The sequence below is a fragment of the Tupaia chinensis genome, unplaced genomic scaffold (assembly GCF_000334495.1).
Source record: "Tupaia chinensis unplaced genomic scaffold, TupChi_1.0 Scaffold000159_1, whole genome shotgun sequence".
NCBI lineage: Eukaryota > Metazoa > Chordata > Mammalia > Scandentia > Tupaiidae > Tupaia > Tupaia belangeri.
Genome location: NW_006159630.1, coordinates 8654795 through 8681947, shown reverse-complemented (window position 1 = coordinate 8681947; position 27153 = coordinate 8654795). Strand labels below are relative to the sequence as shown.

General features: G+C 55.0%; 1 protein-coding gene across 1 annotated transcript in view; it reads right to left on the bottom strand.

Annotated features, from left to right (window-relative positions):
• Positions 1 to 2712: 2712 nt before the first annotated feature.
• SDK2 (sidekick cell adhesion molecule 2) overlaps positions 2713 to 27153 on the bottom strand; it is a 131090-nt gene continuing 106649 nt past the window's right edge. The window contains 5 exon segments of the mRNA XM_027770819.1: positions 2713 to 5209; positions 18625 to 18751; positions 20259 to 20397; positions 20645 to 20785; positions 22862 to 23026. Of these exon segments, the coding sequence (XP_027626620.1) occupies positions 4859 to 5209; positions 18625 to 18751; positions 20259 to 20397; positions 20645 to 20785; positions 22862 to 23026 (923 nt within the window). The 3' untranslated portion in view covers positions 2713 to 4858.

Sequence of the window (27153 nt, the reverse complement as noted above, 5' to 3'; positions counted from 1 at the left end):
ACCACCTGCTCATCCCAAGTCTGGCTTCTCTTGAGCGGTGCATTACCGCTGCACCACAAAGGGGGCCCCACATCCCCAGGCTCTGTCTCTTGTGGGAGTTCATTTGACTTCATTTATGTGAGATGAATGAGGTAGGACGCAGCAACATGGGTACACGCAGCCTCTAGCCCTGACTCTACCCTGGCGGATTTGCTGGGTAGAGCCCCCCAACACCGCGGTCCTCACGGTGCCCAGGGTGCTAGCTTGGTAGACATTAAAATGAAAATGGGCAAGAAGCCAGCCTTAAGACACCAGAGAGGGCGTCCATGTCTCTGGAGCCAGAAGGCTTGAGTGTGAATCCTGGCAGGACCACTCCTCGAGGGCAAGTCCCTTCACTCTGCTCCCGTTTCCCTGCGAGAGGACTGTCACAAGGACGCCATGGGATCCTAGACGGAGGGTGATTAGAACACTGCCTGGCACAGAGTGACCGCCATGTGCGTGTCAGCTCTTGCTACTACGAGTATTAAAACGAATCCCTGTCATTTGCATAATGTTTCCGAGAGACTGTATCCTAGAAGTTTAAAGTAAGAATGATGGTGCAGTTTCCTCGTAGGCACAGACACCCACGGGCCTGTGAATCAGGGGAGCAGCGATGTCGGACCCTAGACTGTCTTGGCAAAAGCTCAGCATGCCTGAAAATGGTATGTGGGGAACAGCTGGTGTGTGCGTATTACCAGGATAAGGATCCTGATTCGTCTTCCAGGTAGCAAAAAGAATGAATGCTGCTTCAGAATTCCAAAAAAAAAAGTTTATTTATAAAATACTGACAGTTTGACAGGACATGGGACTTCTCGTGGTATATATTTCAAATCAATTTCTTTCTTACCTTTCATTTAAAAAATAAACCTGCTAACAAGCTATGTGACATATAGATATATATTTTTCTTACAGACAGACACCTGCCATAATGAATACTCTCCCCATAGTTTTTTCATTATATCTTCTAAATCAAAAAATAAAGATTTGTGATTTTCGTTTTTGGAGTCTCTATGTGTGAAGAAAGATACCACGTTTTAATGCTTTTGGTTATTCTCATAGAAACGAGAAAGGGGGTGGTCCCAAGGAGCCCCCGTGCTCAGAGTGCACCCCCCTGCCATAATGAATACTCTCCCCATAGTTTTTTCATTATATCTTCTAAATCAAAAAATAAAGATTTGTGATTTTCGTTTTTGGAGTCTCTATGTGTGAAGAAAGATACCACGTTTTAATGCTTTTGGTTATTCTCATAGAAACGAGAAAGGGGGTGGTCCCAAGGAGCCCCCGTGCTCAGAGTGGTGGTCAGGATTACTGTGAGGACATGCCTGTGGGAGCTCCGGACAGGACACCCAGAGGAACCGGAGGCAGCTGCTGACAGTCCCTTTCCTCCACCTGCCCACTAGCCCCCCATCCAGTGTGGGGACCTCTAGACGTTCGCTCTGGGACCCTGAGGGGGGCCCCTGCCCAGAGTGGCACTATGGCAAGGATCTGGCACCTTTAGAAGCACTGCCCAGGGAAGTGTGGGCAGCCACAGAAGGCCTCGAGGCAGCATGCTCCGGGCAGGGTGGTCCCTGCCGTGTCCTGTTTCCTCTGAATTGTGGCAGTGTCAGGTTTGCGGGTGGGGCGTTGGGGAGAGGACGGAAGGGGAGGCAGCCTGGGTTTGCAAAGTCCCTGCAGCCTTAGGAGGAAGGTGCTTCTGGAAGAACCCTGGGCCTCTTTTTGGTTTGTCTCGGCAGTCTGGGTGCAGAGCTGATGTGAGCGCTGAGGGCTTAGCGAGAGGGGGCCCTGGTGTGCCGGCCCGGGATACTGGGGCACCCCCAGATTTCCTCAGGACACAGTGAGGCAAGGCCAAAGATGCCAGGTGTGTCCTGGTGGACTTGCTGGGGGCAGTCACATGGGTGGGGCCCTGGCAGCATTGACCCGGGAAGTCAAAGGCCAGGAACCCCTGGGCCTGTTACCCCTGGGTCACACCTGTTACCCCCTTGTAGTGTGGCTGGGTGTTTGGGAGGAGGGTTGGGTGCCTCCACCACCCCAGCAGATATGTAAATGAGGGCAAAGAGATGTCTTCTTAAAAATTCTAGGGTTCCATGGCTGGAGACCCGGGATTCCAGATACAACTGGGCAGTGGAGACACGTCAGACAGCTGGGTGTTGACCAAGGGAGGACTTTGACCTTGGGCCCAGCCTGGCCTCATAGGCTTGTCTAAAAATCTGGTTTGCAGCGTCCTCAGCCTCTCAGACAAGAGATCCCAGCCACACCCCAGGTGCGAGTCACTCGGGACCTGCGCCTCGGAGGGGAGAGACAGCTGCAACCCTCAGCGAGAGGCACAAGAGCCGCTTTGCTGACACGCATCCAGTTGTATTCAGTGCGTCTGCGTGAGTCCAGGCACGTGTGGGGACTGCCCTGACCGCACATGTGTGTCAGCATGGGTGTGAATGGGCGCGTGTGAAGGGGGAGGGAGATGTTTTAGTGCCCCAGGTGGTTCATTAAAGGCAGAGGAAAGTGGGCGTCCTGTTCGAGAGAGAGACACACACACACACACACACACACACACGTTTTCACTCACCCCGGCCTCCTCCCCAGAATCCCTCACTGGGCTAGGCTAGAATTCCCTAATGCAAACTGGGAACTTCCTTAAATGGTTAAATACTCAGAAGACAGGGGAAAAGATGAAGTTGTTTTAAAAAAAAAAAAAAAAAAAAAAAAAAAAAATGAGCGGACCGCAAAGGCAGTGCGACTGCAAGCTCACACGTGGGCAGCTGCAGATGTGCTGCTATGGAGACGCCCGTGTGGGGCGGGGTGGCAGCGTCCCCGGTGAGAGGCCCCCAGCACCTTAGTCCTAGGACCCAAAGCTCAGCACTTTGTCTGCCTTTGGGGGGAAGTTTCCCCGTGGGCAGAGAACCACGGGGTAGGGGGGGGACATGGAGCCGGGCCCGCCTGCCCACTGAACTGGCTGCCAACACCCCTGTGCGCCTCACTGGGGTCAAGTGTGTCCTGAGGAGCCTGGGGCTGGGTGTCCCCTTTTCTCAGCCCCACCACAGGCATAGTAGCTGACTGGGGGGCTGGTGGGGAGGGGTGCAGGCCCTCTCTTCCCTTGGCTTGGTTCCCAACCCTTTGATGTGGCCTTCTCCAACCCTCCTCTTGGCCAGCCAGGCCTGTGCTGGGCGCACCAGTGGGTCTCACTAAGGGGCCCCCCTAAGGCAGGAGTCCCCGCTGGGTCCACTCCTCTCCCAGAGAGGCAGTCAACCATCCCAGGCAGTGGGGGTGGGGCCGGGCTGATTGTAGGGCTGCCTGGGGTCACCCAGGGGCCTCCACAACCCAGGGAGCCAGCAAGGGCCCCTCCCAAACTCTGGCCTGTGAAAGCCTCCAGCTGATGGGAAGGTCCAGGCCGCCAGAGCGGCTTTTTAGAGAGCATTCCCTGGAGCAGATCGCACGTGTGGAGACGCTTTTCCTCCCTCAGCTATTCTGGGCCTGGGTTCCAGCAGACCTCCCCTTTCCTGGAGGGTCTGGCAGGCATCTCTGAGCTGTGGCCACTCTGGACTGGGCGTCCTGACTGGCCACGCCTCCCTCCCTGGAAGATGTCACTGGGGGTCGGGGTGTTCTTCGACTCTGAAACTGTGGCCGAGCAGACTGGGAAAAGTTTGGGTGCTCTGGCCTCTGGCCCGGCGATGTGGCCACCTTCCCTCTCGGTTCCCGGGGACTGTGGAGGGACAGGGGCACAGGTCTGAAAGCCAATGTGCTGTTTCCTGGGAGGACCCAAAGGGGCTTTCTTGGAGAGGATCTTAGATGCTCCTCCTTGCATGTGCATAGGAGAAGACGTGTGTCCGTGTGTCCGTGTGTGTGTCTGTGTGTCCGTGCACGTCTGTGTGTATGTGTGTGTGTGTTAGGAGGAAGGTATCTGCCCGAGAGATGACCCCTCACTTCCACCTAGCCCTCCAGCCTAGACAAGCTGCACTTCCTTGATGTAGCAGCTTCCGTTTCCTGCCGCCTTGGTGAGCATGGGCAGTTGGGGCCTGGACTGGAAGGAAGAGGCGTCAAAGCTGCTTCTCCCATTGCAGATCACCCACAGAGCCTGAGCCGGCCACCTCACGCCTCTGCCCCACTCCCAGGCTCAGGAAAGTGAACTGAAGCAAAGGGATGCCGGGCTCAGGGGGTGGGGGGACCCCTCTCCTAGACCTCTCCTCGGAACTCTCTTCCTCAGATCCACGATCACAACGCATGTGGGGACAAGGAAGAAGCTAAGCAAAGTCTCACCTTCTAGTTTCTCTCTTTTTTCCTTTTTCTAAATAAGCCAAATGCTTGGTGGAGAAGTTGAGTAAGGGCGATGGGCAGTGGACACTGAGGCAGGGCCAGGTTTGGGCAAGGTCATGTCACACCTCCTGGCATGGTAGGGAGGACAAGGCGCAGAGAGAGAAGGGAGTTTCGCCTCCTGGAAACCCGTCCTTTTGCAAAGGAGCAGCGGGCGTGGGCCCAAGGATCCAGCATGTGCCGGAAGCAGGCAGTGGGCTGGACGGCCAGAGGCTTCGCGGTCCCCGGCTATGCCTCCTGTCCTAGGTGCCCCACCTCCGGGGCCGACCCCCTTGGCATCCATTGCAGCACTGGAACACCACTGTCCCAGCCTCTGCATTCCCCAGGGAGCAGCAAACCCCACGGTCTCAAGGCTGACCAACACGGTCTTCTCTTTCTCAACACCGGCTTTCTGGCCTTGGAATCTCTGGACAAATAAACTTGGGAGGTGAAAAGTTGACTTGGTTTCTTGGTGTTTCTGTTTTCTGGCAGGCGATGTGGGGAGGGGTGAAGGAGGAGTTTGGTGCCATTTTTCTTTCTTTTTCCTCTTCCAACGTCAAACAAAAGATGAAAATCCTGCTATGGGAGCCCTGGAGCTGGGCGCGAGGCTGCTGGGAGGACGGTAGAGGGTGCTCTGCTGACTCGAGGGGTTCGGGGGGTTTTGGGGCGTTGGAGTCCGACTGGCCTTGGGCCGAAAGAGGCTGCCAGGCTGGGCGCTGTTGCTGTTGCTGATGGCGTGGTCCGGCTCTCCCGAGTCACTCTCCGTGTAGCCGTAGGCCTGTGCCCGAGAGATGCCCTTCTGCTGTCGCCGCCACGAATTGTAATAGGTGGGATCGCTGATGTAGTGGTTGACAAAGGAGTGAGCCTTCTGGTGGTTCGAGTCGACCTCGTACTCGCTGTCGCTTCCCTGGGAGGACAGAGAACCAGGGGTGTCAGAGGCCCTATGGGGACAGGTCCAGGCTGGGAGGCATGAAGTACTTGCCTCATTCATGCCTCAAGCCGTGGGTGTCTCAGCTGCTCCCTGCAAGGGACAATGCCCTTCCCTACTCACGTTCTGCTTCCCCAGGGAGTGGGTCCTGGCTATGGAGTGTCTGCCACAGTGAGGCCACCGAGTGGCTGATACTTAATGTGAGTGGAAAACCTGTGTCCCAATCTTTTCTGTGGTTTCCGATTGAGCTGAAAGTCACGTCATCATTTTAAAGAGCATTTTGTACATCCATGTGGCACACAGCTATCACTTCTGTCCAGCTCCGAAACATTTTCATTACCCCAAAGTAAAACCGTGGACCCATTCAACATCCTGTCCCGTCTCCCCACCCCCTATTCCCCCTGCAATATTAGTCTGTTTCTGGTCTTCAGGGAGGTGTTTCTTCTGGATATTTCTTATAAATGGAACTGGGACTAGCAGTTGGCGTAATGGCTATGCCGCTGGACTCCCATGTAGTTGACCATGGTTCGAGTCCAGGACCTGGTGGCTTAACCTCACGCTGGGCGCATGTGTGTGTATGCACACAAGATCCCAAGAGGAGAGTGGAGAAGGGATTGTGGCATGGCCATCCCCCCCTGGGGGTGATTTCTCACTTTCTGTCTCTCTGCCTCTCTCTGTCTTTCTGGCGAGCGCACATGCCCTATAGCAAACACCTCTCCAAAAAAAAAAGGAACCATGTGACTTTTTGTGTTTTGTTGCTTTGCCTTAATGTGATCTTTTTCTTTAGTCGTGGTAGAGCGTGTGCATGTGTGTATGCGAAAGAGAGGGAGGGACAGCCTCCACAGGGCCAGCCACACCCTGCACCCCTTCCTCCCGTTCTGTAGCCCATCAGATCTCTGGCACTCCAGAACCAAATGCAATGTTTTCGTGGTTTATCCCCAACGTACTGCTGTCTTTCTTTCTTTCTTTTAAAAGAAAGAAAAGGAGAGAGACAAAAGGAGAGAGACAGAAAAAGAGGGGAAGAGTGAAAGCACCCCTGGAGGGGATGGCCATGATGCACTCCCTTCTACTCCATTCTCCTCTCAGGATTTTGGGCACACAGGCACACACACTTGGTGTGTTTTTCTGACCACTGGGTCCTAGACTAGAACCACACCGTTGGGGGACCAGCAGTTAGTGTAATGGCTGTGTCGCTGGATTCCCATGTAGTCAATCGCAGTTTGAGTCCTGGACCCGGTGGCTTAAACTCACACCAGGCGTGTGTGCGTGCGTGCCCAAGATTCCGAGAGGAGAATGGAGGAGAAGGGATTGTGGCGTGGCCATCCCCTCCGGGTGGTGATTTCTCGTTTTCTGTCTCTCTGTCTCTCTCTGGCTTTCTGGTGAGCGCACGCGCCCTATAGCAAAAACCTCTCCAAAAAAAAGAAGAAGAAGAAGAAGAAGAAGAAGAAGAAGAAAAAAAAGAACCACACCATTGGTCATGCAGGATCTAGTGCCTTAACCACCATGCCACCCGCTAGCCCTGTGGCACACGGATTCCTAATCTTGGTTTAGTTTCTGGGTGACTTCATGAGAGGGGACAAAAACCAGAGCCAAATTAAGAACTTTAGAGGCTCCAGGTGGTAAGGAAAAAAAAAAAAAAAAAAAACTGCTGGCACCTCCCTATGTGCAATCCAAAACAAAAGCAACACTCAGGGTAAAAATGCATGAGGGGGCCAGCAGGTGGCATGGCGGGTAATGCACTGGACTCCCACATGGCTGGCCGTGGTTCGAGTCCTGGACCTTGTGTGGCTTGTTTTCTCACTCTCTCCTACCCCTGTCTGACTCTGTCTTTCTGGTGAGTACACAGGCCTTACAGCAAATTTTAAAAATAAATAAATATATTAATTAAAAAAAAAAGCAGCATGAGAAAGATGGCAGGAAAGTTCTGAATTTTCACACTATGATGACTCTAAAGCTTTTAAAAATATATATAAAAGCTTACATTTTTCTAAACTTTGGCTACTTTGACGTCCCTGAGCCTGTGGAGAGATCGTCAGACGCGTCCATCTGGGTTATAAAGTACAATCTGAACGGTGGAGCTAAAAATACCACGCACCCTCCCCCACCCCAAGCTCACAGCCATGTTTTGAGAACTAATAAGACAGCAGATGGGAACGCCCTCAGAACTCTCTGAAAGAGAGGCGCTCTGATTTTAGGCGGTAGCACACTCCCAGTGAAGTGCAGCTCAGAGGCTTCCAGGCTCGCTCACCCTGCCTCGTTAATGCCCCTGCCTAGGTGCCGTTACTAGTCACATCAATGTAGGTAAAACATGGTGTGTGTGTGTGTGTGTGTGTGTGTGTGTGTGTGTGCAGAGACCGCAGCCAGAAAAACCAGCTAGCCCAACACAGGTGATTGCGTGATGACCCCGGCCCTGCCTTACAGGTGGAGAAAGTGCACCTGCAGCCTGGCCCAAAGGGTCTGAGTGAACGGAGGCATGGCTGGTTCTCAGGAGCGCCAGGTCCTTCCTCCCAGCCAGCTGCCATGTGCAGAACCATCAGGATGTCGGCTAGGAGCAGGCGCTGCGCCAGACGGCAAAATGCTGACTCGCGGCCGCATTTAGTTTTCACACCTCTGCGTTGTAGCTACTATTGCTCCAGGCTCCGAGGCCTTGGAGGTGAGAATGTGCATGCAGAAAGGGCGAGGCTTTTCAGCCATAAAAAACAACAAGGCCCTGGAACTCAATAGAAAGTGGACGAATATGGAAGGTGTGTTGCTGAGTGAAGCAAGCCAGGCTATGAAAGAGAGACACTGTATGTCTCCACTTAACATACACCAACTGTCTGCACTCTGTGGTAGAGACTGAAAGACTGGAGGACATAAAAGCGTTGAAAATTGTTATGGACACGAGAGACAAAGTGGAAAGAGAGTGTGGGAGGGGAAGAGTGTAGGAAATTTGGGGGAAGATGGAGAGGTAAGACACTTGTGGGACACAGATAAGGTTTCTTATCTGTTGACGAGGATGTGTATGGTGGTCTCAACTGGGCTAGACTGAGGTGTATATCATGCTGGGTAAAGTCTCTTCACAATCTAAATGATGTATAACAATTTAATGTATTTAATGTAAAAAATTAAAAAAAAAAAAAGGGCGAGGCTTTTGTCCCAAGGAAGTGATGGAGTTGGGTTTGAACTCAGATCTGCCCGTGTTTTTCTAAAGCATGCTCCTAACCTGCACACCCCTGCCTGGAAGTCCACAGGGGGTGAGAGCCCCTCCTCCCCCACCCTGGGGCTAAAAACTCCCCAGTCAGCTGCTAGCTTTGCTCTCTGATCACACCCTCTCCTCACTCCTTCACAGCCTCAGCCACTCTTCCACCGTCACTCCCACCCCGGACCTCAGTCCTCTTGGTGGACAAAGCCAATTGCCCGAGACAATGCAAAGTCCCTCAGCCCATTTCTCCTAGCACTGGCCGCTTCCTGGGCCTGCTGTCCAGCTGCCACTGCCGGGAGAACAAAGGGGTGGCACAGGCAGAGGGCCCCACGTGCTGGGGGTGGAGCACCGGATGCCTGGCTGAGGAAGGAGCAGTCCTAGCAAGCTGCAAGGTGCCATGAGGCAGGAGGCTGGGGGCCTCCTCCCACCAGGAGCGGCGAGGTTTGCCTGTGTGGGGGACCAGAGAGGGACACCCTGAGTTTCCCTTAGTTAGCATGCCACCCTCTAATTGGCTTGGACGGTTTTTAGCATCATCTGTGGGGAGGAGGGCCAAAATTCTGGCTAGCCCTAGGCCCCGGCCTCAGATCACGGCAGGCCCTTCCTGCAGTGAACGAGTCTCTCAGGTGAGAGGAGGCTGTGGCAGCTCTTAGCAGAGGAGTCAGTTCGGACCCATTACTCGCTCTCAGCCTCAGTTTGCAGGTCTGTGGAATGGGTAGACATGCACTCACAGATGACAGAGAGCTAGAAAAGGTACTAGGGAGAGCGAGGGTAGGTTTGCATGGGAGGAGCAGAGAGGGAGTGAGGGGCCTGAAAGATCCCCTGGGAGAGAGCAGAAGGGGCCAGGAGCTGGGGGCTTGTGTCAGGCAGCTGGGAAGGGAGAAGGTTCCCACCCCACTAAGCACTCCTTCCCCTGAAGACTGGGGCACGTCTGGGCCGGATCCCCAGGCCCTTTCATTCGAATCATCCATGTCCAACAGCTACTACTCCCTGTGGACCACCTACTAGGGGTAGGCTCTTGGTGGGGCGGCATTCTTAATGGGGGGAAGAAGAGAGGGCAGAGCTGGGAGCCTGGTAGAGCTAGCGCTGAGGGAGGGGCAGGGCGGTTAGGGGACGGTCTGCCCCCCACCCCCCCAGCACTCCAAAGCCAAAGGAGGGGTCTTTGCCTCAGCGACTGCTGCTTCCGCCTCATCTCCATCTCGGTGAACATCTGTTTCTTTTCGGGGTGGGGGTGGGGTGAGAAAAGAAGAAAGCAAGCGAGGGGCCACGGGCTCCGATTGCAGCTTTCAGCTCGGAGCAGCCTCCTGGTAATTGAATGCAGCTTCCCAGTGCCGCCAGCACAAAGGGGCCTTTCAGGGCCGTCCCGCCAGGCCGCCAGGCAATCAGGCACTGCTTCAGCTCCCTGGCCTCTTAACAGCACCTCAAAGTCACTCAATCAGCAATTACCGCGGGCTGGGGAGGCAGAGTGCAGACCCCAGGACTGGTGATGTGGGGAGGAGACCAGGAGGAGGGAGGACCCCGGAGAAAAGAGACGGAACAGAGAAGAGGGAGCAAAGCCAAGCCCTGTGCTTTCGGTCACCTCCAGCTGAAAAGACTCTTGCGCCAGACCCAGCAGGCAGTGGGGTGGGGACCGTCCAGCCTGGGGAGGTGCTGAGATCCTGGGGTCAGGCTGGGGGCTCTGTCTTACTGGACTTCACGAAGTCTGGAAGGAATGCATTGGTCAATGACGGAGCGGTCGTCCTGTGCAGACCCTCTGCAGCCGGGCAGCCTGAGCTCCGCCCCACCCCACACCCGGGGCCCCAGGCCTCCTGCACCTATCCACGTGCCCGGGCACAGCGGGCCTGCCTGTGCCCTCTGACAGCCTTTCCCTTGGCGGCTGAGGTCTCTGCAGGGCCGCAGCCTCGGGGGTGGTGGTGGTGCTGCTGCGCTAAGTCTGTGGGAGCCTTTGAAGGACTTCAGAGATGTCCCGTTGGGACACTGCTTTGTCAGGGTTCTGCTCCTCCTGCTAAAACAACTAGAAGCTTCCCAGGAATGTCTGTTGAAAACTGTCAGTGGGGACAGTGTCGTGTGTGCTGCCTATACCCTTGTAGATAACGTGACAGCCAAGGTGTGCCCACCCTGGGCTGTCAGAGATGTCAGTGGCCAGGGGCCTCGAGGTCACGGAGGTTCCCTGGATGGGAGTGGGGCCAGCCAAGGCCTCTCCTCCAGTGCCTTGTGTGCTGGGCAGCCGGGCAAGGCCAGGCTGCAGCAGACGTGGCCCCGGAGCCAGCGGCCCTTCGATCTGGTTCCCAGCTGCCTGCTTCTGAGATCTGTGACCCACAGCTCACTGAGTCACTTCTCTGAGCCTCTGTTTCCCCAGATGTTCAGAGGGGACCATCCCACCTGCGTGGGGAGGCAGTTGGACGCTCAGTGGGAACATGTGAAGCACAGTGCTTGGCCTGTGGCAGGGGCCGGCCACCTTCGTGTGACTTTGTCTCCCTCTCCCTGAACTTCCTCTGCTCTTTGGCGTAAGCCTGAGCTGCCAGGGCCATGCGGGTCAGGTGAAGGACAAGCGGGAGATGAGGCCTCCGCTGTATCTGCTGGACTCGTGGCCTTACTTGGTGGGCAAGAGGCAGACACAGGTGAAAGACCAGACGTCAGGAGGAGGGCGAAGGCAGACATGACCACCACTCCCGCCGTAGGCCAGTCCACTGCTCCCTCTACCAAGCAGATCCTGTTCACACTAGGAGACCCAGCTCAACTAGGTGCTGCCTCCTCCAGGCAGCCCTCTCCGCGGCTCCATGTGGAAGGACCTTTTCCCCAGATTCTGGGCAGTACAAAAGCACGCAGAAAGAGGTGCGTTCACCACTTTCTTCCTGAAGTTAGCGACAGTGGATCCGTGGTATTTTAGTGAGCAGCGAGAGCACATGATTCTTTACACGCTTGCGGTGTCTCCTAATAGATGACGACACGCCATAATGTCACCCGCACAAGTGTCCGCCTTGCCCGCCACCACAGCCACCAGACGTCCACAGTGCCAAGTACTGTCCAGAGTGCAGAGCCAACATCGGGTTGTTGGAAAAGTCACGATGCGTTTTTACATGGAAAACACAGAAAACACTTTATGACTTCCGGGTGACACCATAGCTGTTGAATCAGCGCACAAAGGAATGAATGCCTGAGTTCCGTGGAGGGCAAAAGTGGCATTTATTCCTCCCGGGAGCCTCCTGGCCCAGCCTGTGTGCTGCACACCGCAGGAATGTGGGGCAGACGTGGTGGGAAGAGAGAGGGGCTGGGCTTGCTGGTGGTGGCAGGGGAGGGAGGGGCCCTCCCTTCCTTGTCATCTCTACCTGAAAATGGCCACCCGCCACCATCACTGGGGCTGCCGCCCAGAGGGCTCTAAAGATGAGGTGGATGAACTTAGGAACTATCTTAGTGCCCTTCTCGGCTCCTAGTAATGCTGCATAAATATTCGCTGTTGGAATTGTGTGCCTGATGAAAGGCACAGGAAATACGATTCGTCCTGGAGTTCTTTCTTACCTCCTCACATACCCTTCATCCCACTAAAAGGAGCCTGAAGAGGCTGTCCACGATATTGAAAAGAACTGAATAACAAGATGAGAATATACTTGTCATTGGCCTGGAATTCCTTTTCCATTGAGATTTATTTGTGTGCTAAATATATGTATTTTTTCTGGCAAACATGGGCTCTTATTTTGAAAATGGAGCTGGAACGAGGCCATACTGCGTTTTTAGAAGTTCCATCAAATGAGCCCTGGCTTTGCATCTCCAGTCTTTGGGTGTGTCTGTTCCCTCTGCCTGAGTCCTCCTCTCTTGCACCCCTGGGGGCCCAGCCCTCGAGCCGCCCCAGCCTGCTCTAGTCCTCCCCTCAGCCCTGCTCCGGACTTTTTCACATGGTATCACGTGTGTTTATGGCCCAAATTGGCTTCTTGTTTATTGCCCTATCACAGGAAAACGGCTGGCAGATTGCTGCCAGTTTTGGAGAATGAGTTACGGGTGGTCTGATTCAGACCTATAAACTAAGCAGGGTAAGCAAAGCTCTCTCTCTCAGACGACCTGGGGCAGGGGGCGGGGGAACTTCAGAAAGAAGGGTGGTCACTCTGCAGCTGAAGCTGAGAGCCCGGCCTGGGTGCTGCTGACCCTCAGGAAGAGGGCCCTGTCATCTGTCACAGGAGAGCTACCAGGAGTCCACCAGCCGCCCGCCGAGGAAGTCGCAGAGTTGGGGGCTCACATCAAGACACAATCCTGGCAGAGCTGTCTCATGCGGGAGCAGAATTTAAGGGGGGTAACGAGAGCGTCGGGGGAGGCTGCTGTTCTGCCCCCAGGTCTAACCCTTCAGGCCACTGGGAGCTCCTGGGAGGCTGGGCCATGTCTTGGTCAGCTCTGTGTCCTCAGAGTGCACTCAGGAAATGAGGAGTTGGCTGACTCCATGGTGCAGCAGGGATGCGCTGCTCTGGAGAAGCTGGATCCTACCTGGAGACCATGGTTTGAATCCCTGATCTGGTCTGCCTGAAACATGCCGGGTACATGCTCAAGTGCCCAAGATCCAGTGGGCTAGAGAAATGGAGGGAGGGGAACGCAGTGTGGCCAGACCCTGTGGAGGGTGCTCCTCTCTCTCTCTGTCTCTCTCTCAGGTGCATGTGCAGACACTCTATCATGCATAAAGGAAAACAGAATTTACAAAGAAAAAGAAGTGAGTGCTGAGAAGTCAGCATCTGCCCCTCACTCTGTACCCACTGGAGCTGCCCTCACCTCCCTGGGAAGATGGGACATCCAGACCTCAGCAGTGATCAAGGTGCAGACTCCAATCCGACCCAGGAGCACAGAGGAGAGCCCTCAGGCAGAAGCAGGGTCCTGCCGTCCCTGGTTGAGTCAGCCTAGCCCTGTAAGTGGCAGAACCACGGAGCTGTGGCCCCAGGTCCTCTTGGCAACACTTAGGGGCCCAGGTGGTGGCTGTTTACCAACAGGTATGGTGGCAGTGGACATTTAAACAATGGGCACTGATACTGGCACACTGGGCAAGGGGTGGCAGGAATATCCTCCCTGCCAAGCGTCCTCAGAGTCTTTCTAGGCTCTTCTATCTCTGCGGACACCAATGCTCTGGCAACAGCCTCCTGGGAACTGGACGACTTGTGCCGACCCTACAGTCAAGTGCCTGGTTTTCAAGAGCAATCCCAATGCAATAGAACAAATCACTCTGGACGCCTGTGGTGAGCCTGGGGCTGCACAGACTCGGCCTCTGCTCACGGACTACTCTGGGAACAGCCCTGCTGTGGTTAGACAATGGTTCGTGCCCCAAAGTAGGGGTCTGACTCTCCAGACATGAAGTCATAGGAGGTCGTTCTCAGGTTTAAGATCTCATGTCTACTCTCTTGGGTTTATGGACTTCCTTGGCGTCTGCTACTCCTTTTCTGGTGATGTGGGAATTTTATCTTAACAGGTTTTGCTATAGGGCGTGTGTGCTCACTGGAAAAATACAGAGAGAGAGGGAGAGAAAGTGAGAAATCACTCCCCAGGGGGATGGCCACACCACAGTCCCTTCTCTTCCAGTCTCTTCTAGGATTTTGGGCACACACACGCGTCTAACATGATTCTTGAGTTGCCAGTCCGGAACTCAAACTGTGCAGTCGGCCACGTGGAATACAGCTGCCTTAACCTCCACGCCACCTACTGGCCTGTGATAAAGGAACTTTTACTCTGTCTCACCATTACATCTGGAAAGCTGCCACCGTGTTTTCTTCATTTAATAGGCTCACAGTTGAACAGAGTTTGCCTCAAGTCTCGGAAAAGGCTTTGGACTTGGACCTTTGAGTTGGTGATGGAACAAATTAGGACTTTTTAACCTAGTGGAAGAGGATGACTATATTTTTTATATGAGAATAACACGAACCTTGAGGGTCAGGGGCAGAAAACTATGATTTGGATAATGCTGTGTTTCCCCAAAATTTCATGTTCTGGAAACTTGGTCCCTAATGTAATGGCTTTGGAAGGTGAGACCTTTAAGAGGTGGAGCCTAATGAGAATGCAGGATCCAGTTGGCTGGGGGATATGGGAGGGACAACCAGGGGAAGTGGGGAATTCTGTTTCCTCGCGCGCTCTCTCTCTCTCTCTCTGTCTGCCTTCTTTGCTCCATAGCCTCACACTTTCAGACTTTCTAGCCACCAGAATCCTGAGTCAAATAAACCTCTATTCTCTACAAATCACCCAGCCTTGTATTTCTGCTAGCAACACAACAATAGGCTAAGACGAGCTCTTTGGGTGGATGGTATTACAAAGGGCTGGGAAGGACGCTCCCCGGGCTGCAGAGTCATTATGGGGCTCTCACCAATCCATTACATGTGCTGCTTTTACATACGTGTCTCCCTTCCAAGCAGCCCTCTGAGAAGACCAGATAGTTATCCCAGGGATCTTGTTACCCAAAGTTGCCTGGGTGTCTTTTCAGGGAGCAACTTTAGTGCCTGTAGCACTTTACCACCATGAGTGCTTGTCTTTGTTCTTTTTTTTTTTTTTGGAAAGGTTTTTTGCTATAGGACGCGTGCGCTCACCAGACAGACAGAGACAGAGAGATAGAAAGTGACAAATCACCCCCCGGGGGGATGGCCACACCGCAATCCCTTCTCCTCCATTCTCCTCTCGGGATCATGGGCAGGCACGCACATGCGCCTGGCGTGAGTTTAAGCCACCGGGTCCGGGACTTGAACTACGGTTGACAACATGGGAGTCCAGCGACATAGCCATTACGCTAACTGCTGGTCCCAGCTTGTCTTTGTTCTTTAGGGACAGGCTTGAGGCTTCCTTTTTTCTTTCAGAAAATCCAGGGTGACTCTCAAGTATGATGGGATAGAGGAATAAGGTATCTGGTCCTCTTGAGCATCTTAGCAGTGGGTTCTTTAGGTTTTCCAGAAAGATCTGCAGTGAGGGTGACATGACTGGCTCGTGGGCAGGGTTCCAGGGCATGGCAGAGCAGGAGGGCTCAGCTGGTTCTGTAGTGAGGATGCCTGTGCGCAGGGTCTGGCTCGGCTGGAACTCGGATCTCAGGTCGGTACTTTCTGTCTCTAGGTTCTGAGCCCACTCACTCAGCCCTCTGACCTGAGAGCCTGGGGAGGTGAAGTAACGTGAGGAGCCCTGTGGGGGGCAGCACACAGCCTCAGGGGATAGGGCGGTGGTTATCAGTGTTGCTCTGAAGGGATCACGCTTGTTTGAATGTGTATGTGGTGTGGGGGTGTTGGTCAAAAAAGAGTAACCACTTTAAACTACGATCTTTGCCTCTCTATCCTGGGGATCTGTATTTGGTTTTGAGTCTACTCTGCCTGATTTCCCCAAGGACCTCTCAATGATATATATCTATATATTTACTTAATTTTATTTATTATTATTATTTAATTTGCTATGGGGTACATGTGCTCACCAGAGAGAGACACAGAGAGACAGACAGAGAGAGGGAGGGAAAGTGAGAAAGCAAGCTGCCAGGTCTGGGCTCAAATTGCAGTTGGCCAAGTGGAAGTCCAGCACCTTAACCGTCATGCCACCTGCTGGCCTCAGACCACTCCTCTTTTAAAAAAAAATTTAAAAGTTGTTTTCCATAGGGCATGTGCTCTCACTGGAGCAAGACAGAGAGAGACAATGAGAGGGAAAGTGAGAAATCACGCCCCCCCCCAGGGGATGGCCATGCGGCAATCCCTTCTCCCCCATTCTCCTGGAATTTGGGTTATGTGTGCACAAGCACCCAGCATGATTTTCAAGTTTCCCGGTCTGAGACTCAAATCGCGGTTGGCCATGTGGGAGTTCAGGATTATAACCACTATGCTGTCTGCTGAGCTGACCTTTCATTTTTTAAATAAATGTTTATAGAGTAGTCTTTTTACGATTTTGGGAACACAACAATGATCAAGACTGTGAAAAGTTTCTGCTTCCCTGGAACTTAGCTTGCAGAGTAAATAAACCCAACCCAACCCAACCAAGACTCAACTCAAACCCAAACCATCCCATACTCTATAGGTAGGCGTTCAGAGCCTGGGCTGTGCTCAATCACCCTCAAAAGGCACTGGGGCATTCCTTTGTGCCAACTGACTTCTGGCACCCGAAGGGCCTCCTCCCCTAGGTCATGTGCACTGCAGGGGCTGGTTCCTACTTGCTATGGAAACAGTGTTCCAGTCATGGGCTCGTTCTAAACGGCAGGCCAAGGGCTGAGCAGAGGATTCCAAGCACCCCCTGTCCACCCTGGAGGCAACTTCTGAAGAGGAGTGGTCTTGAGCACAGAGATTCTTCTCCCAGTAACTTCTTTAGGGCTGGAAGGCCTCGGCATGGCCTCAAGGACCAGCCCTGAGTCCTATGTGTGGGTCATCTAGATTCATGCACGGATGGTAACGACAAACACTCCAGCTATCCAGGCAGCGTCTGCACTCAGAGGACTGACTCCCTGAAAGCTCGGCACCCAGCCAGCGAGGGTGGAAGAGTGCTGTGCTCTGTAGACGGCTGAGGGCAGCCCCTCCTCTCAGCCGTGCACGCTCCACAGATGGGAGCATGGCTCCAGAAGCCCATGTGGGAGCCCATGGGCAGAGGGAGTTCCTTATGTCTGCCTTGAGAGGCTAGGATCTAAATACAGACCGTCATCTTTGGGGAAAAAAGAAAAACCAACCATACTTCAGGGGAAAGACCCGGACTCCACATGCCAGCTTATGAGTCCCAATGTCTGCACAGCTGCAGAGACTTAAAAGCCCACAAAAGATGCTGTGGCCTGACTCATGTGGATTTGAAGCCGCTTTGTCCCCACACTGGGCTCTCTGAGCAAGCTGGGCTAAGTTGGGGTCTCTATCCTTGCCAGCTCTGAGCTGGGGAGTCGGGTCTAGCCTTTCTGGCTCTGCCAAGCTCATCAGTAACCCTGGAGCCGAACAAAACAGCAGCAAGCAGAGGCCCTCAGTCCATGGGGCCCATGACCGGATCCTAGGCTTCTTGGCACCTCCCACCTAGCCAACAGCCCTGCCCCCTGGGGCACCTCCTCCTCCTCTTCCTCTCCCAGGGCCGGACAGAAAGGTCTGGGGCATGGGACACAGTGGCCTTTCGTGGCCTTTCCTTGGCAACCACCAGGCCTGGCCAAGGCCAAGGGGGCCTGCGAGGGAGGCTGTCACATTGCAGGGTTGGGATGGACTGGGCCCCTTCCCTCAGAGCCTGGGACAGTGTCCCTGCGTGACCTGCCGAGTGCTGGCTCTCAAAATCTCTGTGCCTTTTTGAGGCGCTGTCCTGGTCTTAATATAAAGCTTATATATTTTATTCATGAGAGACAGCACACGAGTGCACAAGCGAGAGACGGAGTCACCGTGCCACGACTCCCTTCCCACAGCCTTCCAGCTTGTGAGGATCTTAGGCTCACGGGTACCTGGTGGATTTGTAGGTCGATTTGGGATCTGAACTGCAGCCAGTCGTGTGGCTTCCAGTGCTGCAGATCAGTTTGTTACTGACTCTGCCACTGGACTGGGCCCCTCTTGACGTCAAGTCGACCTTAATGGGATGGCTGCTGTGTGCCACGCCCCGCGCTGAGCTAACCTGCATCTCATTTGGCAAACCCTCCCCACAGCACCGTAAGAGATCTAGGGTCACCCCTGCCCATTCGACAGGTGGAGAAACTGAGGCTCAAAGGTGTTACCAAGCACATCAGAGAGCCCCAGGTCAGAGGCAGCAGAGCTGGGATCCAAACTCGGGTCAGATCATCAAAGCTTAAAGCCTGGCTGGTCTACACTGCCTCCCTCCTTGGTTTCAGGAATGCATTCTGATCCTGAGTGGTGAAGGTGGGAGCCTCTCTAGGCTTCTGGCAATGCAAGGCCGTGCCCACCTTCTGGCTGTTGGGGGCACCCTTTCCTGGCCTGCAGCTTCCTCTTTGCAGGTCAGAGCTACCAAGAACAGCATGTGGTGCCTCCTATAAGTGTAGAGGTCCATACTCTTGGGGGAGCTCCTTGTGGGGGCTCCTATGTCATGGTTCCAGGGACCCCCTTAGCACTAGAGACAAACTGAGCAGAACCTGAGGGGTGGCAACTGGCTCGTGAATGACTTGTGGGTAGTGTCTTAGCCCCCTTCATCCTTACAGCCCCAGAAAGAAAGGGAAAGAAGAAAGCCCCTAAAACAGGCCTCCTGCGAGGCCTCTGCTGCAGCCTCTGCTTTCACTGCCTACCCCACGGTGCTGCCCCCACCCCGGGTTCCCGGCCCTCTTGCCCCGCACCTGAGAGTCGGAGATTTCCGAGGGCTTCTCGGTCAGGCTGCTGCTCTCTGCTGGGATGAGGTCGTTGTACTTGGTGACATCCTCGTCGGAGTAGTGCAGGCTGCCTGGGCTGGGCCGTGGAGGCGACCTGGAGGGTGGGAGAGAGGCTGAGCGTGCCTCATTTGGAGCAGACTCCCTGGCCAGGAGACCAGAGGGTGGCCTGGAGGAGCCGAGGCCCATGGAGCCCCTACATCTGTGTCCCCCTCCACCCCGCGTCTGCCAGGGCCTTGGAGCTGGGCCTGAGGAGCAGCAGGGAAGGAATGTGGCAGTTGATGCTGTCGTGGTGACCTGCGGGGCCAGTGGGGAGGGAGTGGGCATGGGCAGTGTCACCACAGCTGGGGCGAGGGCCCTGGAGCCTGGGGCTGGTGGCACAGACGAGGTTTGTATACGCCGCGCTGCAGGTGACACGCGGGGCCTTGGGGTGTGTGCTGTGGGGGGGAGGTACAGGGAAGGGCCGGGGTAGGTGAGGCTGCTGTGAAATGCCCCCTTGTTTCCTGCACCAGACCCTGGGGCCAGTCTGGCGGGACTGCTCTGGCCATGCTGGGTCCGGCTAGGCCTGCCACGGAGGCCTCAAGCAGCTCTTTCTTTGGGGCTGGACTTGGCAGGAGATGAGAGCTGTCCCCGCTGGCCTGGAGCCCCGCCCTCTGTCCCTCCCTCCTGTCCTGGTGAACTCACACAGCGCGTCCTCCCACAGAGACTCCAGACCAGACAGAGAGAAGCTTTGTGAGCTCTGCCTGAGAGGCTCGGTTTGCCCTGCTTTTGCCTCCAATGTGCGGGGAATATTAATGGGGCTAAGGCCCAGGCAGGAGCCCCTCTGGGCGCAGCCCCCCCATCTCTCTGAGCTCCTGGAGCATAGAACTGTAGCAGCACACCACAGGAGGGCCCAGGGGGCCCAGCAGCTGTCCCTGGCTTGGAAATGGACAGCCCGGTGGCCACAGGAATTGGAGCCCAGGAGGGCCCTGGGTTGGAGAAAACAGGGCAATGCACGATCAGCCTGTCCTTTCCTCATTGGTTGCTTTTGGCTGCCACCCTGGGAGGGTGACAGTGGCTGGGACTGTCCTCCAGTGGGAGTGAACAAGGGCCCAGGGGAGAGGGTCGCTATACCTGCCTGGACCAGGAGGGAGTTAGGAAGGGAGGGAATTAGCTGTACTGTGTGTCTGCCCAGACACCCAGGGTGCCACGGCTGGGTCCGTCTCACCTTTGTGCAAGTGGCTATTTGCCTGTTACTGGAGCATCTGGCTGCAACCAGCAGCAGGTGTTTGCAGAATTCTGCATGGTGTTTGCATGCTGCCGCTGTGGCAGGGACCCTAAACAGCCACCTCCGGGTGAGTTTTGGGCCAGTCTGCCTTTGCCTCAGGCCAGGCCAGGTCTAGTGAGACCAGGGCAAGCCCTGTCCACCTGCTGGGCCGTGCCAAGTCTGCCCGTGACCGTTCCCAGCCCCATAGCTCGAATGTTATTTCTCAGGACAGGGTAGGACTGGGTGGGCACTGCCTGCTCTGTGGACCCCCAGCTTCACCACACCCAGGCTCTGCTTGGCCCTAGGGCCTGGCTCCCAAGCCTCCACCCTCCAAGCCCCTGCACAGAGGGCCCAGTACCTGGTGTACAGGCCATTCTTCCGGCAGAAGGAGTTCTTGACAGAGAGACGCCGGTTGTTGAGTTCCAGGGCAGGGAAGCTGCTCTCGTCCAAGCTCATCATCTCCCCGTGGCCGAGGGCTCCAGACTTGGCATTGCTCCCTGGAGGGTGGGGGACACCCTTTAGACGGCATGGCCTCCTCTCTGCCCTCTGACTTCCCACCTGGCTAGGACGTCCCCTTTCTCCTGTTGGAACTGGGACAACAGGGGCCAGAGACTGCAGCAACGGCAGCTGCCTGGTCTACCACAGCAGGGGCACGTGGGGGAGGCCTGCCCAGCCCTGCCCGGCCCAAGGGAGGTGGGCACACAGAAGTCGGTCCAGCCAGCAGGCCAGGACCAGCTCACTCACCCGAATCCGATTTCTTGGCGTACTTCTTGCTCTGGCCTCGGATGATGAGCACGAAGACCAGAAGCAGGATGAAGATGAGGCCCACGAGGGCGATGACCACCAGGAACCACCACTCTTCATAGAAGGGATTGGTCTTCTGGGCTGGAACAGAGGCGAGGTGTCAGGTCCTGGATGCTCAGCCCCCTTTCACCTCCAACCCTGCTACCCCAGTGGGGGCCCCACCAAGTACCCCCATGATTTATGAGTAGGTGGGGCCTGTGCCCTCTGAACAGGGCAGAACCTATGACAAGCTGGTAAGGGTGGTTTCATCTCGATTGCCAGCTTTGATCAGTCAGTAAAGGTGAAGGGTTGGGGAGGAGGAGTGTCTGGAAAAAGATTCTGAAGTTGCTTCCAAACTCATCAGGAAACAGAGCTGGGTTGATTGGTGATGTCTGCTGGGGCACAAGATAGGAGAGTGAGACAGGAGAGTACTAGCTACTTTTGGTGATGTCTGCTGGGGCACAAGATAGGAGAGTGAGACAGGAGAGTACTAGCTACTTTTGGTGATGTCTACTGGGGCACAAGATAGGAGAGTGAGACAGGAGAATACTAGCTACTTTTGGTGATGTCTGCTGGGGCACAAGAGAGGAGAGTGACCGTGTACTAGCTACTTTTTCCTTTTTTTGGTCTTCCTTTGCCTAGAGGTTTTGTTAACATGCAGACCCAGATTTCTGTGTGTGTTTCTCTGGCCTTCAGGGAGATGCGAATTGGTGACACAGGAGGGTGACACAAATGGGTGGGGCTCTCTTCTTTCAAAGTCCCAGTACTATGTTTTCTGAGCCACTAATACTAATCCATGCTGCTCTTCTTAAGCGTCTCTTTTTTCTTTCTTTCTTTTAAGGTTTTTGCCATAGGCATGTGCGCTAGCCAGAGAGAGGCAGTGCAAAATTACCCGTGGGGGGATGACCATGCCACAGTCCTTTCTCCTCCATTCTCTTGGGATTTTGGGTATGTGTGCATATGTGTCTAGTGTGATTTTCAAGCCACCAAGTCTGGGAACCGTGGTCAGCCATGGGGGAGTCCAGCAGCTTAACTACCACGCCACCTGCTGACCCCAGAAGTGTTTCCTTTTTACTTGCTAGAGAGTGTGTGAGCTTGTCAGAGACAGAGAGATGGAGAGACAAGAGGGAGAAAGCACCCCCAACAGGAATGTAGTCACAGCACACCCCCTGCTCCTCCATCTCACCATCCTGTTGGGATCTGAGGCATGCATGTACAAATCTGGCATATTTTCCAAGTCACTAGGGCTGGGATTTGAACCATATGGTTGTCCATGTAAGATCTGGCTCCGTTAACCACTGGGCCATGGGGCCGGACCAGTCTTGAAGTGTTTCTGTCCCAAGGTTTGGTTCTACCAATCTGGGCAAGGAGAAGGAGTGCAGGAGGAGGGAAGAGGCCAGGTTTCTAGGATTCCTCCAGGGAGTAGAGATCGCAGGTTGTACTTCTGTCTGTGAGGAAGGAGCCTCGGTATTCAGAGTGGCTAGTGCTTAGAGTTGGGGTCACAGGTTTAGATACAGGATTCCTTTGAGAGCTCTGAGCCATTCTAGGTGGGAAGGATGGGGAGAAGAGAGTGGAGGGGCGGTCCTGGGCACTGTTCTGTCTGGTCTAAGAGGCCTGCCCTGTCAGTCACTAATTCACAGGAGGTTGTTTTTTTGGGGGGGTGGTTTCCATGGAAATAGTTTTTGCCTGGTGCTCTTGAACCTGCTGGGTGAAGAGCTCATGGTTGCTCGCACTCTGGGCCTACTATCTCACTCATACCCAAGGCCTTGAAAGGGTACCCAAGAGACTGGGACCAGCAGATGGCATAGTGATTACATTGCTGGACTCTGACACAGTCTACCGTGGTTTGAGCCTCAGACCCAGTGGCTTAAAACTCATGCTGGACACATGTGCATGCGTGCCCCAATTTCTCACTTCCTGTCTCTCTGTCTCTCCAGTGGGCACACGTGCCTATAGCAAAATCTCTCTAAAAGAAAGACTGAAGGTCCACTTCCCCAGAGTTGGAGCTGACCCCAGCCCTGACCCCTGCGGCACTGCTCGGAGAACTAGGGGACCCCTCAGTTTTGATCACCTTCCCAATGGCTTTGGCATCCTGTGGGTCCTCTCCTTCCCCTCTGCCCAGCCTCTGTCCCCAGGCTCCTCTGTGGGGTACCCACCCCTCACCCCATAGGCTGGTACCTGGCACAGACTGGGAAGGGCTGCTGGGGGTGCCGAAGCCGTAGTCGTTGACGGCGATGACCCGGAAGTCGTAGCTCACGCCCGGCTTCAGGATGTCCATGCTGAATGTGTAGGAGCTCACCTCCTTGGGGATGTCTTTGATAAGGATGTCCCACAGCCCCTCGTCTATGGGGAACAGAGAGCAAGGCCCGGTGAGGCCAGGGGAAGCCTCCAACACCCCCAGCCCAGGCCCCAGTGCTCCCTGAGGCAGGGCCTGGCGGGCCGGCCTGCTTGACACCATCTCAGCACTTGGTCCTAGTCCATGGTGTTAGGGCACACCTGTTGGAGCATCTCATTACTTTTAAATTAAAACCCCTGTAAAAAATATGTGCTACACAGAAAATACCGTACCAACCAATGCTGCAGAACCTGCAGAGCAAGAACATGCGTAGGAAACTAGCAGTTGGCGTAATGGCTATGTCGCTGGACTCCCATGTAGTTGACCACAGTTCAAGTCCTGGACCCGGTGGCTTAAACTCACGCCGGGCGCGTGTGCGTGCGTGCCCAAGATCTCGAGAGGAGAGTGGAGGAGAAGGGATTGCGGCGTGGCCATCCCCCCTGGGGGGTGATTTCTCACTTTCTGTCTCTCTTTCTCTCTGTCTGGCGAGCGCACGCGCCCTATAGCAAAAACCTGTGTTCTGGTTTTCATGTCATTAAGAATGGCTGGTAAATATGATTTTAAGAGGCTGCCTAAGGTTTCTTTTTCTTTTTGTTTCTTTATCTTTTTTTTTTTCTCTTTTTGCCAGAGGGTGTGTGTGCTTGTCAGAGAGAGAGGGAGAATGAGAAAGCACCCTAGATGGGTTATGGTCACACCGCATCTCTTCACTTCCATTTCTCTATCCTGCTAGGATACTGCACGCACGCACGCACACACACACACACACACACACACACACACACACACAGGGGCTCAGTGTGGTTTTCAGTACACGAGGACTGGGAATCGAACTACTCAGCTGACCATGTGGGATCTAGCTTCCATAACCACCAGACCACAGGGCTGACCCACTGCCTATACTTTACCATATGGGAATGCCCTTCTTTACTTACCAGGACTCTATTTTTCTAATCCCCCTTCTTATTCAAAATACATGTTGGGGGGTGGGTCTTCAAAAATGAATGGAAAATGCATATTATGAAAAAAAAACTAAGCATAGACTTCAAGGTTTTTTTGCATTAAAACAAACACATATTAAAATTTTTTTTTTCCTGTTAACTTTTTGAAGTCTGCTTGCAGAGGCATCAGATGAAAATAAAAGGCTTTTTTGTTTTTCTTATTAAAAACCTATTGTGTTTTTAACAGCCACAGGAAAGAGCGGGTATCCGAGAGGATCTGGTCCAGTTGCCTGGATCTGCCAGGGCTTAGTTAGGGGATATGACCCAAGGAGAAAGGGACCACAGAGGAATCCCCCATCTGTTCCCCACCTCCGCTGCCCCGAAGCACCCTGCTCTTCAGTGCCCAAGCTTCCTACACATCCCCACACTCCCCTGTGTCTATGGCTCTCTGAGCCTGGCTCCCTGGGGCAGAATTCTATCTCCCCTAGGTCAGAAGGAGCTCAGGGGTGCTGCCCACACAGGAGCAGAAGCGAGCATTGTCTTGGCCTAGTGCAGGCGCCTGGCTGGTGGGGAGGCTGGCAGGGGCTCTGGGCAGGGCCATTGGGGCCAGTCTGGCCCTTGGAGAGAGCCCAAGTCTTCCTGCTGTGTCAGTGAGGGCTGATTTGGGACCAGTGTCAAGCCCCCTTAGGCCCTAGTAAGATCCCCTCTTCAGGGGACCAGGAGCCTGATGTCTTAGAAGGACGGGGGTGGGGGTGGGGGGCAAGCTTGCAGACCCTCCCTCCCATGACCTGGGAGGTCTACCTGGGGCCACTGGGTCCTCCAGGCTGTGGCCAACAGGATGCAAAACTACCCTAGCTCCCACTAACACGGCCCGGCTCAGCACCTCGGCTTCATACTCACGCAGCATCGCTCTCTTGTCCATTCTGGGCCCCTGGCTCCTCCTCTTCTAGCCCACGTTGTCCCCAGCGCTAGCACAGCCATTCCCTGGGGCTGAGGGGTCTTACTGGTTTTCTTCCCCACATTTCTTTACAGACCCCGCTGGGTAAGTCAAGAACCCAGCAGAGGCACCACGGCTGCCCATTGGTGGGTCTGATATTTGGACCAAGTGTGTGGTAGGACCCGCAAAGGGCTGCCTCCCCAGTCCCCCCACCCCCTGTGTAAATCCCTCTGAGGAAGGCTCCAGGGTCCTGAGCCTGGCCCCCTGATTTTATCAGCGTCCCAGCAGTTGTCTTTCTGCTTAGTGTCATCTCTCTCCTGGCAGGCTGAGGTCCCTCCAGGGCAAGACCATGCTTATGTGTCTCTGCAGCCCAGCCCCCAGCACAGGCACCTCCTGAGTGCTGAACAAAGGAACAGAAGCCTTGTCTCCCTGCCTGGCCTGTGCTCCAGCCTTGAAGTCTAAGTAGGGGTGCAAACCCACTGTCCGCACATGGCTCCCTCTCTCTCATCTCTGAATCAGTGATGATAATGATGACAATGCCACCGGCTGACACCTACTCCTTTACTATTCATGCCCAGAGCACCGGCTGGCAGGAGGAACTGCTGATCCCATTTTATAGGCGAAACCAAGCCTTGACGAGAGCTTTCCTCATCCAACCAAGGTCATGCGCCCCAAGTGGCAGAGCTGGTGTTTCCAGCCAGGGCAGGCTGGCGTGCCCAGGTCAGTGCACATGCAATCTGGGGCTGAATCGGCGTTTGCCTGATAGGCTCGGCTTATCAAGAACCCTGCGCTGCCTTCCAGAACCAGGGCTCCTGTTGCTGTTTACCAGCACGCTCCGCTCACAAGGAGACAAAGGTGGGGCTGGGCCGCCAGGCAGCCAGAAGCTGCTGGAATGTCACGCTGGGCTCTGGCCTGCAGCCCCGGGAGTCGGCTGATGGACAGGGCTGGTCTGCAGGCCTGCAAACCCCCAGCGAATTCCTCACTGGGTGGGCAGCGCTTGGCGGGCCTCCGGCTTGTAGAGAGTGGTGTGTTGAGTCTATTCTGCGTAGTACGAAGCACAAGCCATGCAAGGGGATAGGGGACAAGGTGATCTCCTCTTAGACACTCCTCAAAGGCGAGGAGCGGGAGCAGGAAAGAAGGGGCCGGGGGAGCGCAGGGAGGAGGTGCCCATCCCTTAATGGTAGCCTGCTCTCGTGCAGTCTTAGGGTCAGGCCATGCACCCACTGGCTGCTCCCCTCCCCTCTCTGCCTCCCTCCTCTTCCCTGCTGGCATTACTGACCCCTGTGTCCCCAGCTTTCCGGCAATGCACCAGCCCTGGCCTCCGCAGGGCCCTGGCTCAGCCCCTCCTTTCACCCAGTCTGCCATGCCACCTCTCAGGACGGAGTCACCACCCTAAACCCGGGACACCAGAGGACCATGCTGGGCCTCCCAGGGACCACTGGAAAATCAATAGAGGCAAGGCCAGGGCCAGCATTCCATGGTCGGCACCATGGTCAGCCAACCTGGGTGGAAAAATGCACGCAGGCCCTGGGTGGGAGAAGCGGGCAGTGGTCTCCTGGCCAACGCAGCGGCCAGCCCTGGAGGGGTGGGGAGCGACCATCTGGAGCAGGGAGAGAGCCAGCTTCCTGTGCACCCTCCAGCCACACGGCGGACCCGGGCTGTGAGCTGTGTTAGCTGTTGGCGACCGCCATGTCAGCATAAGACTGAGGTTATGCGGGCTGGCAGTGGGTTCCAGGAACACAGGAATGATTAACCCTTTGCTACAGGGAGTAACCTAGCACCCAGCGGCCCCGGGCACTAACAATCTGTCCCGGGTTATTCTGACAGTCCCCGTGAGAAGTATTAGCCCCGGCACTGCTGACTGCTGCCAGAGCGAGCATTCACCATGTGGGCCAGAGCAGCCGTCCCCTTTTCCTTTCCCAACACCAGCCACCCAGCCACGGGCCCACGGAGCACAAAGAACACGCCACAGCTCAGGCCGACTGTGGCCGACTCTGGCTCCTCTGATTAACCAGGGATCCTAGCAACGTGGGGAGCTGCCAGTGGCCAAGCCTGGCTGTGAGGACGCCAAGCTGGAGCTGGTGTCAGAACTCATGAAGCAGGAGCTCAGAGCAGCCCCCAGAGTGGCTTATCCATTGCTCATCTCCGGCTGGCTTTGGAGGTTCTGGCGATTTGATTTCAGGCTTGACAGGAGAGGCTGGTTCTGTTACAGGAACTGCCGAGAGCCTGCCGGGGCCTCCCTCCCCAAACCGCAGGCCAT